This window comes from Dendropsophus ebraccatus, chromosome 1 (genome assembly GCF_027789765.1).
Source record: "Dendropsophus ebraccatus isolate aDenEbr1 chromosome 1, aDenEbr1.pat, whole genome shotgun sequence".
Lineage (NCBI taxonomy): Eukaryota > Metazoa > Chordata > Amphibia > Anura > Hylidae > Dendropsophus > Dendropsophus ebraccatus.
In genome coordinates, this window is record NC_091454.1 from 203,982,453 (window position 1) to 203,997,692 (window position 15,240).

Here is a 15,240-nt window from a genome sequence, read left to right on the forward strand (position 1 = left end):
CTCTTGTGTTCTGGTAAGAAGATCAACTGCCTCTTCACTTGTTGGTAAAGATTTAAGTCCATCATCAACATAGAAATTCCTCTCAACAAACCGACGAGCATCAGAACCATACTCCTTCTCACCTTGTTGGGCTGTCCTTCTCAGTCCGTAGGTTGCTACAGCAGGAGATGGGCTGTTGCCGAAGACATGCACCTTCATTCGATAATCTATGACTTCCTTGTTGACGTTGTTGTCCTTGTGCCATAAAAACCGAAGATAGTTTCTGTTGTCTTCTTTAACAATGAAACAATGAAACATCTGTTGAATGTCGGCCATTACTGCAACAGGTTCTTGTCTGAAGCGCATTAGGACCCCTAAAAGACTGTTGTTGAGGTTAGGACCAGTGAGGAGCATATTGTTGAGAGAAACGCCTTCAAACTGTGCACTAGAATCAAACACCACTCTGATCTGGTCAGGTTTCCGAGGGTGATACACACCAAAGGATAGTAGGTACCAGCATTCTTCTCCTTCCTTTAGTGGCGGTGCAGGTTCTGCATGGTCTCTGTCAAACACCTTCTGCATGAAGTCTACAAAGTGTTTTTCCATCTCTGGCCTTCTCTTTAAGGTGCGCTTTAAAGAGGAAAATCTTGAAGCTGCTTGCTGCAGATTGTTTGGTAGCTTTGTTCTTGGAGTACGGAAGGGTAAAGGTGCTACCCAGCTGTTGGAATCATTTTGAGTGAATTCCTTATCCATTACTTTGAGAAATTCTTTATCTTCTCTAGCAGGTGCCAACTTGTTGTCATCACTTGTGATGTTGAACACTGTAGACCCAAGGTTATCATTCCATGGAAGGCAAATGTTCATGTCATCTTGCTGGTCATGCTGCCCCTTACAGTTACTCATCTTTTCTTTCACCAGGTAGTGATGTGGGCATGGCTGAAAATAAGTGCTGCGACCATTTGGCAATATATGAGTCTTAAATGAGGATATCTTGGTAGGCCATTTCATACGGTCAATGCAGACGTTCCCTATAATAACCCAGCCTAAGTCAAGGCGCTGGGCAAATGGTGCATCATGCGGTCCATTAATTTGCTGACGTATTTTGTGCACTCTGAGAATGTCCCTTCCCAGCAAAAGTAGGATCTCTGCATTATTATCCAGAGCTGGTATTTCACTGGCTATGGTCCTTAGATGAGGATGATGGAGAGCAGCTTCTGGTGTAGGGATCTCCTCTCTGTTAGATGGTATCTGGTTGCATTCAACAAGTGTAGGCAAAGGTAACTCTAGATTTCCATTTAGAGAAGCTACTACAAGTCCACTGGCTCTTCTCCCTGAAACCTCTGTAATGCCACTACAAGTGCCCAGGGTATATGGGTAAGCATCTCCCTTTAGGTTAAACAGATCAAAAAGTTCTGACCTTGCAAGTGATCGGTTGCTCTGGTCGTCCAAGATGGCGTACACCTTTACAGTTTTTTCTGGCTGACCCTTGGGGTACACGTTGACTAGGCATATCCTTGCGCAGGACTTGTCACAAAGGTCTTCTCCGCAGACTTCTGTACATGAAGAAGATACTGTGGTAGGCTTTGCTGCTTGATCTGTGTTCTCCCCGCCATGCTTTGCTAGAGGAGGGAAATCTGTAGGTGGTGTAGGGCTGGACTGAGATGGGTGAAGAGCTTGTACGTGGTTCTCACTGTCACATTCTATGCACTTTATGGCAGTTTTACAGTCCTTAGCAACATGTTCAGTGGAAGCACAACATCTGAAGCATACTCCAAACTTCTTTAGCAGTTCCTTGCGTTCTTGGAGTGGTTTCCTTCTGAAGCCAATACACTTCTTGAGAGGATGCGGCTTCTTATGAATAGGACATTGACGATTGGGGTTCTCAATCTTTTCACCTTGGTTGTTCTTATAGCTGGGCTCCTCAGAAGCTGATGAGGTAGTGGGAAGAACATCAGTCTTTTTTACAGACACTGGACCTCTGTGTTTTCTGTACTCGGATCGTGGGCTGTCATATTTAGGAGGAGGTGAACCAGGGCCACTGGACTCACCATAGGAAAAGCTTGGGTCATTCTTGGATTCTGCAATGTTGCTGATAAACTCACAGAAGTAGTCAAATGGAGGAAAGGAGACTTGATTCTCTCTTTTGTATCTTGAACCAACTGTAGTCCACTTTTCTTGAAAGCCATATGGCAGTTTGGCAACTATTTGGTTTACCCCACGAGCAGTATCCAGGTAGCTGAGACCAGGTAGGTGAGTGTCTGTCTTGGCTAGTTGAAGCTCTGAAAGTAGGTCACTAAGCTCTTGGAATTTCTGGTTGTCCTTACCAGATATCTTTGGGAAACCTTGCAACCGTTTGAAGAGAGCACTCTCAATTGCTTCAGGACTACCATAGGTGCGCTCTAGTCTCTCCCAGGCAGCTGTGAGTCCTGCTGCTGGATTACCAATGTGGACAGATCTGAGTCTCTTAATACGTTCTGTGGACTGTGGGCCAAGCCACCGGATGAGTAAATCTAGCTCTTCAGCAGCGGTGATGCCAAGGTCACTAATTGCGGTTCTGAAGGCACATCTCCAGCCTCTGTAGTTCTCGGGCTGGTCATCAAACCTTGTAAGTCCGGTCTTAGTAAGTTCACGGCGTAACATGTATCTTGCAAACTCTGACATGTCTGTACGCTCTGAGCTTGGACAAGGAAGTGCTGGCTGAGTAGTGCTGGCCACATTGTTTCCAGAGTTCTGGCTAAGAAACACAGGCGTAAATGAGGCTGCATAGGCATTTAGCCCAGGAGGTGGCTTGCTATCCATAGGCTTACCTGTGGCTTGGTAAGATGCTAGGCCATTGTTAGGGTTTGGCATCTTGGCTTGCACCTGTGTACTTCTGTGATGAGCTTGCAGAGGTGTAGGGCCATGGTTAATTATGCGGAGTGAAGTATCAAGATGATGAACAGGCAGAGTGTTGTACTGATCTTGATTTTGGGGTATTGCAGAAGGAATAATGTGTTGTTGCTGTGAAGAAATATCTGCACTGTCAGGAACAGTAGTAGCAATCTGGGGTTCACTGTTTTGGCTTAACACATAGTCTCTAGTACGTTTGAGAGGATCCTCTGCATCCATTCCGCTCAAGGCAACACTGTCTCTTTCACTCCCACTGGCTGCTCGTTCTAGGACCTTCAACCTTGCCATGGCTGTAGCGTGCTCACATTGTTTCTGCAGAGCTTCTATTTCTGCCTTTCTTCTTGCGGTATCTGTTTCTTTGGCTGCTTTCTTCTGCGCTGCATCTGCTTCCATTTGCGCCTTCTTCTGTGCTGCATCTGCTTCCATTTGCGCCTTCTTCTGTGCTGCATCTATCTCCATTTGCGCTTCCATTTCAGCTTTCTTCTGCGCTGCAGCTGCTTCTAATTCTGCTCTCTTTTGCGCAAAAGTGGCCTGAATCTTAGTCGCTTCAGCTTCTGCACGCGCCTTTATAAGCTGCTCACTTAGTGTGGAATATTTTGAAGATCGTGACCTAGACGTGCGTTTTGAGTGTCTTGTAGACTCAGAAATACAAGATGTTGTTTCATGAAGTTGCATAATTCTTGCTTTTATTTTAGACTTAGTTTCATATATTAAGCCGTCTCGTTCAACATTAAGATGTTGGAAGTTTTGCAATTCTTCTAGACTGTCCTGAGTATTGATTCTTTTCAGAATGCAATGGTATTCTTCACATTTCAGTTTGTATTGCTCATGCATAGTGGACAGCTGCTCTAGGGCTCCCTCTAGTGGTAATACATATTCAGGCAAGCACATGGTGGAGACATGTGGCTGTAAAGTTTTCCACAGATTCATAATGTCTGATGCAAGTTCATGCTGCAGGCTTTCAAGGTTCTCTCTAACCTTCCATGTAGGCTTAACAGAGCGTTTGTCCTTATCACTGGACTGCAGACTGGGGTCCATGCTTCCCTGAACTGAGTGTCCCTCAGCCATGATGCACACAGGATGGGTTACACTGAAGGAAGATGGCTGCTGCTAGCAGGTTCTATGATGAGAGTCTGCACTGTGGCTCCAGTTCACACACACTGATGATCCCTAGGACACTGCAGGTAGCTGCTATGGCTGTATCTGAAGCTGAGTCTCTGTCCCCACAGCTGTGACTGACAGTCTATGATCCTTTTCACTATTCTGACTCAACAACCTGGCTATGAGCAGGTGGGGTTATAGATAGTCTTATATCTGTGCTTCAACCAGTACTCACACCAAGTCACATATTGTCAGATAGCGTCAACTCCATTGTAGAGGCATGTAGGAAGATTCCAGCTTTATTTGGTGCAGAAACCCTGTAGAAATGCTGGTACAACGGGGTGAAAAGGATATAATATGCCAGGGGTAGCAGGAACATACAGGTACATGCACTGTCTTAACATGAAAATGGCTGCTAACATGAGGGAGAGGGGAGGAGCTACAACACTGCAGCTAGAGGACAGGAAGACAGGAGGGTCAAAAAGCAAAGCAGAATGACACATATACATGTCAATGAATAGAAACCAGTCTTGGGACATGACACAGCGTGTGGAATCCATATTTTTTATTAGCTTGTGTCAATGTGTCCCTAGTTTAGATCCAACCCTGACACTCTGAAGATCTGAAAAACAAGGGTCACAATGGTCTAGTGAGCAACATGGCCACTTTGTTCTGTAGATTGATTGGCTTTATGGTAGTCAGGCCTGTGGCAAACACATACATTTAATTAGAAAAAATACTGTTAACAATTTTCTTTACGGCCAACTTTACTTCTTCATTCCTTAAACTATATATTATCGGATTCAGCATAGGGGTCACTGCGGCATACAGTGTGGAGAACACCAAGTCCTGTTCCTCTAGATGTTCCGTAGGAGGCTTTACGTACATACACATACCGGCCACATAGAAGGTCCCCATGACGGTCAGGTGGAGAAGGCTTTCTTTTGACCAGTTGTGGATGGAATCCTGAGAATGATGGATATTATTTGGATGTATGATGTTACACTAAGAAGAAAGGGGAAAAGTCCAAGTAAGATGATTTCCAAATACAAGATCAGATGAAGTCGAATATTAGCACAAACAATTCGGTTGAGGGCCTTGATCTCACAGAAGAAATGCTGTATTTTATTAGAATGACATATTTTTATCTGCCACATGATTAGAGTAATAAACAAGGCGTTAAAAGCGGCGAACATCCATATACCCATTAGACATAACATATAATGTCTCCTATTCATAATCAAGTGATAATATAAGGGCTTACAGATGGCCACATATCGGTCATAGGCCATAAAAGACAGCAGTGTGGCCTCCGTATAGGCAGTAAACGTGTAAAAACACAGTTGGGCAAAGCATTCTCCATAGAATATTGTGTTGTTCCCAGTGAGTAAAATATCCATCAATTTTGGTAGAGTCGATGTTGTCAAAATCATATCCACGGCCGCCAAGTTGCCTAGGAAGATGTACATGGGCTTGTGTAGGTGCAGATCAGTGATCACACATGCGATTATAATGATGTTACCCAATAATCCAACCAAGTAGATGAAGAAATATAGAGCAAATAATAGAGGACGGTTTATTGCTGAATTGGAAAAAGCCATAATTTCAAAATTGTCCATGGTTGTTTGGTTCTCCATCAATATTCTATTGTATTAATGAACATTAAACCACATGGCTTTAGTGACTGATTTTCTACTCTTTTTTATGAGATCTAGATCCTGATGTATACATTAATCTTGACCACATGGACAGAAATGATGGAATATGACATAACATAAGGAACAAGGTATACGGAGGTCACCTCTTTACATCAGTTAGTTTACCTTTACATTTTGGTTGCATTTTCATGTTTGTTTTATGATGTTTTTAAGCCCTGCAAACAAAATGTATATGTACATGAAACAGTCCAAACACAGTAACTGGTAGACTACCTTTAGTTTATTAACCCTTCAAGACAGGATGGATGTCCGGGTCAAATTAATGCAATGTTCCTCCCCGCCTTCTAAGAGTCATAGCCATTTTATTTTTCCACCTACATGGCTGGTTGGGGTGTCAGTTTTTGCACCATGATCTCTAGTTTTTATTAATATCATATTGGTGTAAGAGAAAAATTTCTGATATATAATTTATGAAAATCAACAATCCCGGTGTGTTTTTTTACGTTTAAGCCGTTCACCATGCTGGAACAATAATGGTATATTTTACTAGATCGGACAATTCTGCACGCTACAACATGTAATATATTGGTTTTTTTTGTTTTTTTTTATAATGGGCAAGGGGGTATTTTAAACTTTTATTGAGAGGGGGGTTAAAATGGTTTTTTTAATACTTACACTTTTTTTAACACTTTTTTTCACTGTAACACATACAATCTATTGATCGCATGTGTTACAGTGGAAAAAAAGTGTAAAATGCACCTGAGAGATTGCCGATACAACAGGATCAAGTTAAGTAACTTACCCCCACCTGTCAGCACAATCGATCAAGACCCGATCGCTTGTGCGGGTCCCGATCACTCAGTGACAGAACCTTATTCTGTCACTGAGTACCTTAAACGCCACGATCGATATAAACAGCAACATTTAAAGGGCTCGCAGCTGCCTCTCATTACCTCCGGCCCCGGACACACTTATGTGTGTGGGAACACTCTCACAGCAGCGGTCCAGCACACATCAGTAAGCCCCTCAGTCAGGAACGTATATATATTCCTACTGCACGGGGTATGTGCAGTAGGAACGTATATATACGTAATAAAGGGGTTAAAGTCTGAGAGTCCATTATACACCAGGATAACTTTTTACAAGTATTTACTGTATATTGATTACATAGCCCCAAAACGTGATGTAAAGGGAACCTAAGCAGTATTGAGGTTATTATACTGTGTCTACATCACCCCCTATTGTTCCTATTTCTTCTAGGAGCGAATATCTCTGTAATATGGCAGCATTTAGAGTGGCAACAGTCTTCTATGTTTTGAGCCATAATGCAAACAAAATGACAATATCATGACTTTTTTTTTCTATTAGCAAAGAAATAACCCCTTCAGGACCAAAGGGAACACAGGGATCCTTACTGGTGGTTAGTAGAGATGATCGAACATCTAAAAATCTTAGGTTCTAGGTAATAGGCTGAATCCTGGAATTCCAGGCGGTCCCCGGGATGTCTCCTCCTTCCCCACGGACCGGGAAGGCATCGGGAATCAAATGCGAAAGGTTCAACAAGGTTTGAGTTCTATAGAACCTAAGATTTTCCGATGTTCGATCATCCCCTGTGGTTAGCCGAGCTGATGAACCAGCTGGAACTCGGAAAATACATCTGAACTGCTAGTGTGTTGTGTGGTATCAAGCAGGCATCTTTAATTTGATGTATTTACTATTCATAGCAACACATTTAGGCTCTCAAGCCTTGAGGCTTTAAAAAGGCTCTTTTTGAATTGAGAGCTGAAACATGTTGCTACGTATAGATCATCCACTACGCCACATCTGCACCCTCACTGGCACCTCACATTGTTCTACCATTGTAATACCACTCCTGGCCACCGTTGCCTCCTGAAACACCAGAGCCCACCGGCTGCACGCAACATCTGCAATCGGCACCCCGGGCCACAGCACACTTACCTCAGGCCTGAATATGAGCACCATGAATATATTGTAAGGATCACAGAGACCATTTTATATATTCTCCTTCGTATACATGGAGGATACTTACACCTGGGATAAGCAGCTGCCTCATTATATTATTTACAGGTTTATTATGATAAAATAGAAAATTAATCCCTGGTTGAGATTCTTGTTTTCTTCATTTTTTGGCTCTAAGTTTAACCCTGTATTAGTCATCCTACCTAATTCTCTAATAATACTTAATAATAATAATACTTAATAATAATACTCCACTTTTTACCATCAGCAGTATATTTCATGTTAGGAGCACACAGACCCATGTATACATGTTGGCATACAATAATATACAGTACAGAGTATGCACCATATACTACATTACAATACCACAGGTTTCCCATATAGTGTTGTACACATTACCATCATATACTAACTTACAGCTTCTTTTCTAGATGATGCCAAGTTGCGCAAATACCATGCACAATACTCCCAGAGTGCTGGACTGTGCACATTTTGGCTATGTTCACAAACTTAAAATGATGGATAGTTTTATCAGCAAATAACTTTAAAAAAATGCCTGTTATTTGCTGTTAAATGACAGACGTCCAATAAAAATGGCCGTCATTTTGGCAGTGTGAAACATAACCTACACCCCTAGTTTATGGAAGTATGTTAACATGTGAGATCAGGTGGAATTGCAACTCTGGGCACATCATAGCAGGAACCCTAGATAGGGGTATGAAGGCTGTGGGACGGCCGGGCCTTGCAGTGCCTCAGTCAGTTGCAGTTACAAGGATCTGAGGGCCCCCCCCAAGTGTACCTAGGTTTCTGAGGGGTGGTACAAGGTGCTGGGGAGGGGAGGGGTGCACACTGTAGGTAATGGTCTTGATATTCCCCAGAGCATCTTCTAATGTAGGCCCCAGGTGTGGTGAAAGTTGGGGTGCCCTAATGGTGACAAGTGACCTTGAATGGTGACCTTTAGGGCCAAATACTTTATTCTGGGTTCTTTTGTCCTTATTTATGTGTTATAGTAAAAAATATTTTGCACTTTGAAAGTGGTCGGCATGTTGTTTATGAAAATGGTCCAACCTCCCCCCAAAATCTATCTTATTCCCAGCTCAGTCTTACCTTGGCCTTCTCCAATCCCTATTCTTCATCAGACACAGGTCAAAAAAGAGCAAATACATTTTAGATCAGGGATGGAGGCCAAAACACTTCAAAGATAACATTATCCTGCGGACAATATGCATGTATATTTTATTGGATACAATCACAGTTCATTATTAATAGCGTTATTGATTACTATCCTTATCATGACATTTAGCACAATGTAATAAACTATCATCTACCTTACAGCTGCTGCACAGCAGATTACAATGACGTCACCACTTCTGAATGGAGAAAGGAGTCTCCCGGAGAAGAGACACCAAGGAGGTTTCATACCCTTGTCAGGTTAAAGGGGTTATCTGGCGTTACAAAAAAATGGCCACTTTCTCCCAGAGACAGCACATCTCCAAGTCAAGTGTGGCTTGGAATTAAACTCCATTCATTTCAATGGAACTAAGTTGCAAAACCTGCACCCAAACTGGAGACAAGAGTGGTGCTGTCTCTGGAAAGTGACCATGTTTTTGTAGGGCTGGATAACCCCTTTAATACAGAGGAAGGGAACCAACTGGCTATCCATAGGGACACTGGACATAGGGTGTTGTTTTTATTACACAATAGATCCAGGATTCTCTTATTACATTATCTGGTCCTCAAAAACAATATGCAGAATTTATAGTTTATATACCTTAAAGTGGATGTACCATCAATACAATGGAGCCGCATCATAGAGGGGCGGGGTTTCCTCCCACTGGGAACAAGCCGGCCCGCCTCCAGTGCTTCAACCCCGGATGGTGCTCGGTAACAGACCGGCACCATGCACCAGTGCTGGGCGGCTGTTTAAAAGAGTACACTTAAAGCGAATGTACGGATGGTACATTCGCTTTAAAATACATGGTGGACACCATTGAGATCTATGATTGGCTGAGAGAGGCAGTTCCGGCGGAAATGGTGTGTCATCAGCAATCAAGATGGAGCCAAGGGGACAAGGTACTTGGAGCATCAGGGTAAGGCCATGTAAGGCTGAGTGTGAGTGTGTGTGTCACAGGCTAAACCTTCCTTCTGATCTGCAGCTGTGCCCCGGGGTGTGAGACACCTAGTGGCTGGAGTAGGGCACAGCAGCTAACTGCGCTAGCTGTGACACCTGACAGAAACACTTTTACCTGGGTGCGTAAAGCAATAAAGTGTAGGTCCTACCGGATTCACTAAGAGGCGCATATTGTTTGCCTTCTCAGTGTCAACCTTATGTGAAACAGGCATTTTAAAGTAAAGTAGTGCAAACCCAGCTTATAAACAATGACCCCTTTATAGTCAAAATATCAAATAGTTAGTCAACAAGGAAAAAAAACATGTAGAAAACAAAATGGGAAAGCGATTTGTAATACCTAGATATGCTGAGCAGGTGTCAATGAGACCTATTTACCTATGATTAAGCTTTCCATGGAAATGGTCTTTTTACAAAAACATTGGCAAATTATCAACATTTTATAGGGTTGTAAAAGTCACTAATGATGTGAGTCCCCGCACCAAGAGCAATAAGTCCTGAAACAACCAATCGATATGAAACAGCAGGGTTGTTCACATCATACTTTTATTACAAATGGATGTTAGACAATGTAAAACTAATGACTTAATAAACTAGATTCCTCCAAACCCCACCTTTCATAGCAAGTTGGATCGGTGGGGGTGTTAAAATACAGTAATGCATGGTGTTAGTGTGAATAGTGCTGAGCAGGAAGATATTTCTCTTGTCCCTGTATTTGCTGCCATTAATTCTGAACTCTAGAGACTTGAAGACAGAAAAAGACCACCTGGTCCCTCAGGTCCAACCCCTATATTATTTCCTTATCTTAGGATAGATAGATGTATATCCCAGGCAGGTTTACATTTACTGACTGTAGATTTACCTACCACATCTGCTGTAAGTTTGTTCCAAGCATCTACTACTCTTTCATGTCCCCTACATTCATTGACGCTTATAAAGTAGAACCCTTTTGTGCTAATTTCCCAACTATAAATAGCTGCACCTATGTAGATGTGGGTTATCTAGATCCCACTGATTTCCATGTAGGTTGGACCAAGGTGACAGTATCTTCCTTAATAAATTTTAGGCTATGTTCACACTATGTATGAGACCGGCCATTCCGTGACCCCGGCCGGGTCACGGAACGGCCGGTCTCTGGCCGGATCATCTCGGCCGGTACTTAAGTTCCGGCCGGATGATCTTTCTGGCCACAGGGCTCTGATGCGGGCGCATCAGCGCGTGCCCGCATCAGAGCTTACCATAGCCCACAGTGAAGCGACAGGTCTTTCTGCGGCCGGAATTCACTGAATTCCGGCCGCAGAAAACTGACCTGTCAGTTTTTTCCGGTGCCGCACAGATCCCGGCCGGAGCGTGTACGATGTCTGTACGCTCCGGCCGGGTTCCAATTGCACACAAGGCTATGTTCAACTCCGCAAAACTACGGCCGTACGAACATAGCCTTAAGGTGTATCCAGCGCCACTGTCACCCAATTTATAGAGCTCACTCCAATGACTTCTTCCATTTTGTCTGGGATAACATGTAAAAAAAATCAATGACAGTGAAACTGATAAGAAATTACTGCCACATGATCATCTACTGTAATTTCCAGCAAGTATGTACATGGGAAAGAGTTCATTGGGGCCTGCCAATCAGTGGTAAACCTACCATGGGCTATTAGGTTGTTGTGGGGTCAGCGGACAGGGGGGCCCATTCAAGGGTCAAATTGCTTGCCGCCGATCTACCTAGAGAATTATAATAGGTTATTTTGGATACCTAGGTGCCCGTGGCTATTTGCCAGAAGGGGCTACCTCCCAATTTGCTAGGTTACCTACCTACTATAGAGACATGTAAGTGGCTTCTTTGTACTGACAGGTGGTGACTTACAATTCATTTGTTTGCTCCTTTTCATCAGTTCTATAATGGATGTCTGTCTCTAGAGGGAGTTGGGGTTGTTCACTACACTTGTTCAATGGAGCACAATATGACATTGTAAATACGGCCGTATTTTATACTCAAAATTATGGCCGTAATTTTGCTTTTATTTTACTGTGCGTGACCATACTCTTAATGTGATTGACTTAGTAGGCCATTCTTTATGTTTTCATTGGAGACCAGGAAGGTCTGTCACCATTGGAGTGTTGACATTAAGGGTACAGGGTTCAGCCTGGTTTTAGAACTTTTAGGCTGGGTTCACACTACATGAGACACTGCAGTACTGGCCGGATGAATTTCGATTCTATTGAATTAGGATGCAGGCGCATCTGTGTGTTCCCACATGCCAATTCACCATAGCACACAATGGAGCATGCGGCCAGAGCTGCACTCTTCATTGTGTGAACAGTCAGTGGTGTGCAGCCGCTATTTAATGAATAGCGGTCGCACAAAACTGACATGTCAGTTTTTACTGCGGCTGCTAGGGATCCCGGCCAGAGCATATACTATGTGCATACACTGCGGCCGGGATTCCCTCTGACTGTAGTGCAACGTGAAATTTCTATTAATCATGGCCGTTGTTACAACGGTCGTGATTAATAGAAATTTTAAGTTACCTGAACGTGGCCTTAAAGAGTATCAGTTCTGAAAAATAAAAAGTTTACAATGTTATACGGACCAGAAAAGACATCTCACGATATATAATTATAGGAAAAATTTCTCTTTTCCCTATCATTATATTATATTCTTTGTTTTCTTTATTTTAAGGATCCTTGATAGTGCAGCCTTCACCTCGTTATTTCTTAGGGTGTAAATTAATGGATTTAACATTGGAGTTATCGCTGTGTACATTATGGAGAACACCAAATCTTGCTTCTCGATGCGTCCTGAAGGAGGCTTCACGTACATACATAGAGCCACACCATAGAATATGATGAGCACGGCCAGGTGGGACGTACAGGTGGAGAAGGCCTTCCTCCTACCACTGGTGGACCGGATACGTAGGATGATGAAAATGATTTTGACGTAAGATGTTAAACTGAGCAAAAATGGAAAAAGTCCAAGAACCACACTTTCAATGTATAATAAGATGTAAAATTGGGTTTGACTACAAGTTATCTTCTGCAAAGCTTTAATATCACAGAAGAAGTGTTGAATGTTATTAGAAGGACATAAGTCCAACTGGTAGAGCGAGGAGGTCAAAAATAAAGAGTTAGAACATCCTGATATCCAGGTGAAGAGTAAGAGGGAAACATACTTCTTCTTATTCATGATCAGGTGATAATGTAAGGGTTTACAGACAGCCACATATCGGTCATAGGCCATCAAAGACAACAAGATGTCCTCCGTACTAGCCGCAAACATGTAAAAGTAGAGTTGGACAAAGCATTGCATGAAGGATATGGAGTCATTGCCAGAAAGTAAAATGTCCATAAGTTTTGGGATGGTGGAGGAGTTGAATATCATATCCACAAATGATAAGTTGCAAAGAAGAATGTACATGGGAGTGTGTAGGCGGCTATCAATGACCACAGAGGTAACGATAGTGATGTTCCCCAATACACCGGTCAAGTATATCAATAAAAATATAAAGAAAAGTAAGAGGTGATTTTCTGTTGAATTCGAAAATGCTGTCAGATGAAAGTCATAGGTCAGGTTAGCCATCAGATTCCTTTCTTTATAAAATTACTGATTGTCTTTATATGAGATACAACAAAATGAATGGCTTGACATCTAAACCTAAAATGTGAAAAGGTGTCATTAATTTAAAAAAAAATGTAAATCACAAAAAATCACTACAAAAAGAAATTATAACTGGGTTAAACCAACAATGTCCACTTAGATGGACTAGATGTCATTGACCGAGACCTGGTGAGAGTGCAGAGTACTGAGCTACTAAATACCTAAATTGTTTGAAAGAATTTTGCACCATCACATTCATAAATGTACAAACTAATAAAAGTTAATATAATATAACCAGCACGAGCAGTATACAATAATCAGAAAAAAAACGGATGGGAAAACATATGTATTTGTATGCATGTGTTTTGATCCTTTTTTCCATTGACTTCAGTTATTAAAAAAAAAAAAAAAAGGATCAAAATAAATCAGTTTTTTTTTAACGGACACAAAAATGAGGTCGACCAAGTTTTTGCGTATGTTGAAAAAAAAAAGCGTTTTTATTTGTTCTTTTTGTAATGGGAGTCAATGGAAAAACGGATCAAAACAGATGCACACAAATGCATAAGTTTTGCCTTCCGTTTTTTCATCCTTTTTTGCAAAAACGGATGGGGGAAAAAAAACTTTTTTTGGTGACAAAAAATTGGTGGTATTATTAGGGTAAAAGTAGATTCCCCCAAATCTCTGACTAACCACTTAAATTGGACATTTGATATGGCCATGACAAAAAATGGATTAAAGAGTTACCAGAGGGGAAAACAAAATGGTTTTCAGATGAACTGGTTTAATTCAATTTCTCAATGCAACAGGAAATAATTTTGCAAGGTATTGTAGGTCTGAATAGGAGCTGTATACATAAAATGGAGGAAGACGATAAATCTATTGCACTACTGTCCACTACATTTGAAAAGTTGCCTCACTGTATTTTGCAATGAAGCAATAACAGAAAGTAGTGGCGAACGTACTGCTATCCTTAATTTCTATACATTTCTAGATTCTATTCATTTCCAGTAAACATGCATACAAATCAGGGCACTGCTGTGTTGTAATACAGTAAAAAAAAAAAAAAAAAGACTTGAAAAATAACGTCTTGGAACCAGGCAAAAGTCCTGTTTGAAAGAGGAAGAATGCAAGTTTAAGTTTATTTAGAAGAGGAAATAAATAACATTAAAAAAAGTATGGCTATGTTCATATGAGAAGCAGTATATGAAGTATAAGGCCATCAATCTAAAATTCACACAAAAAAGAATCATCAGTGTACAGTGAACCTTGGCTCTCCAAAATGGCATCTCCAAAATATTCTGCAGACAATGCACATTCATTTTTTTTATTAGATTCAATTTCATAGCAGTTGATTATTAGCAAAGCAGTGATTATTATTTTTTATCAGTACATTTAGCACAACGCAATAAACGTTCATCTACCATCCAGCTGCTGCACGGCAGATTACAATGACGTCAGGTCACCTCTGCAGAATGGAGAAGCAAGTCTCCCTGAGAAGAGACACAGAGGAGGTTTTATACCCTCAGACTTACTGTATACACAGGAGGGTTTTTTTTGTGAAGAAAAGTAATTTGATATCTACAGGGACACGTGTTGTTTTTATTACATAAAAGATACAGAATTCCCCCATGGTATAATGTGGTTACAATAACAGTTCATATAATTAACAGTTAACAAACAAAACAAAATATTTATATACAGTAAAAAATACACCAATGGGACCTGATAGATGCTGGCTGAATTCTATATATACACCTGAGGGAAAAAAAGTTGATACCCCCAGATAACATCATATCAAGCTTCAAGTGTCACTGTCGTTATAACTTTTAAAATCTAAATCAAAATGATTTGAAATGATTGAAGCAAGTTTGCAATATACAATTATTATCTTTTTGTTGTTATTATGCTGT

The 15,240-nt window shown here is 41.5% G+C and overlaps 2 protein-coding genes across 2 annotated transcripts; both read right to left on the reverse strand.

The window, feature by feature from the left end:
* Positions 1-4,892: 4,892 nt before the first annotated feature.
* On the reverse strand, positions 4,893-5,588 carry LOC138784076 (olfactory receptor 1082-like). Its single transcript, XM_069959584.1, has one exon. The coding sequence runs from the start codon at positions 5,586-5,588 to the stop codon at positions 4,893-4,895; it is 696 nt and encodes a 231-aa protein (XP_069815685.1).
* Positions 5,589-12,382: 6,794 nt separating this feature from the next.
* On the reverse strand, positions 12,383-13,114 carry LOC138784081 (olfactory receptor 2K2-like). Its single transcript, XM_069959597.1, has one exon. It carries the CDS (start codon positions 13,112-13,114, stop codon positions 12,383-12,385), a length of 732 nt encoding a protein of 243 aa, XP_069815698.1.
* Between the last annotated feature and the right edge of the window lie 2,126 nt (positions 13,115-15,240).

Bases quoted from the DNA above. Each gene is read 5' to 3' on its own strand.
- LOC138784081 (XM_069959597.1), bottom strand. From the start codon at position 13,114: ATGATATTCAACTCCTCCACCATCCCAAAACTTATGGACATTTTACTT.
- LOC138784076 (XM_069959584.1), bottom strand. From the start codon at position 5,588: ATGGACAATTTTGAAATTATGGCTTTTTCCAATTCAGCAATAAACCGT.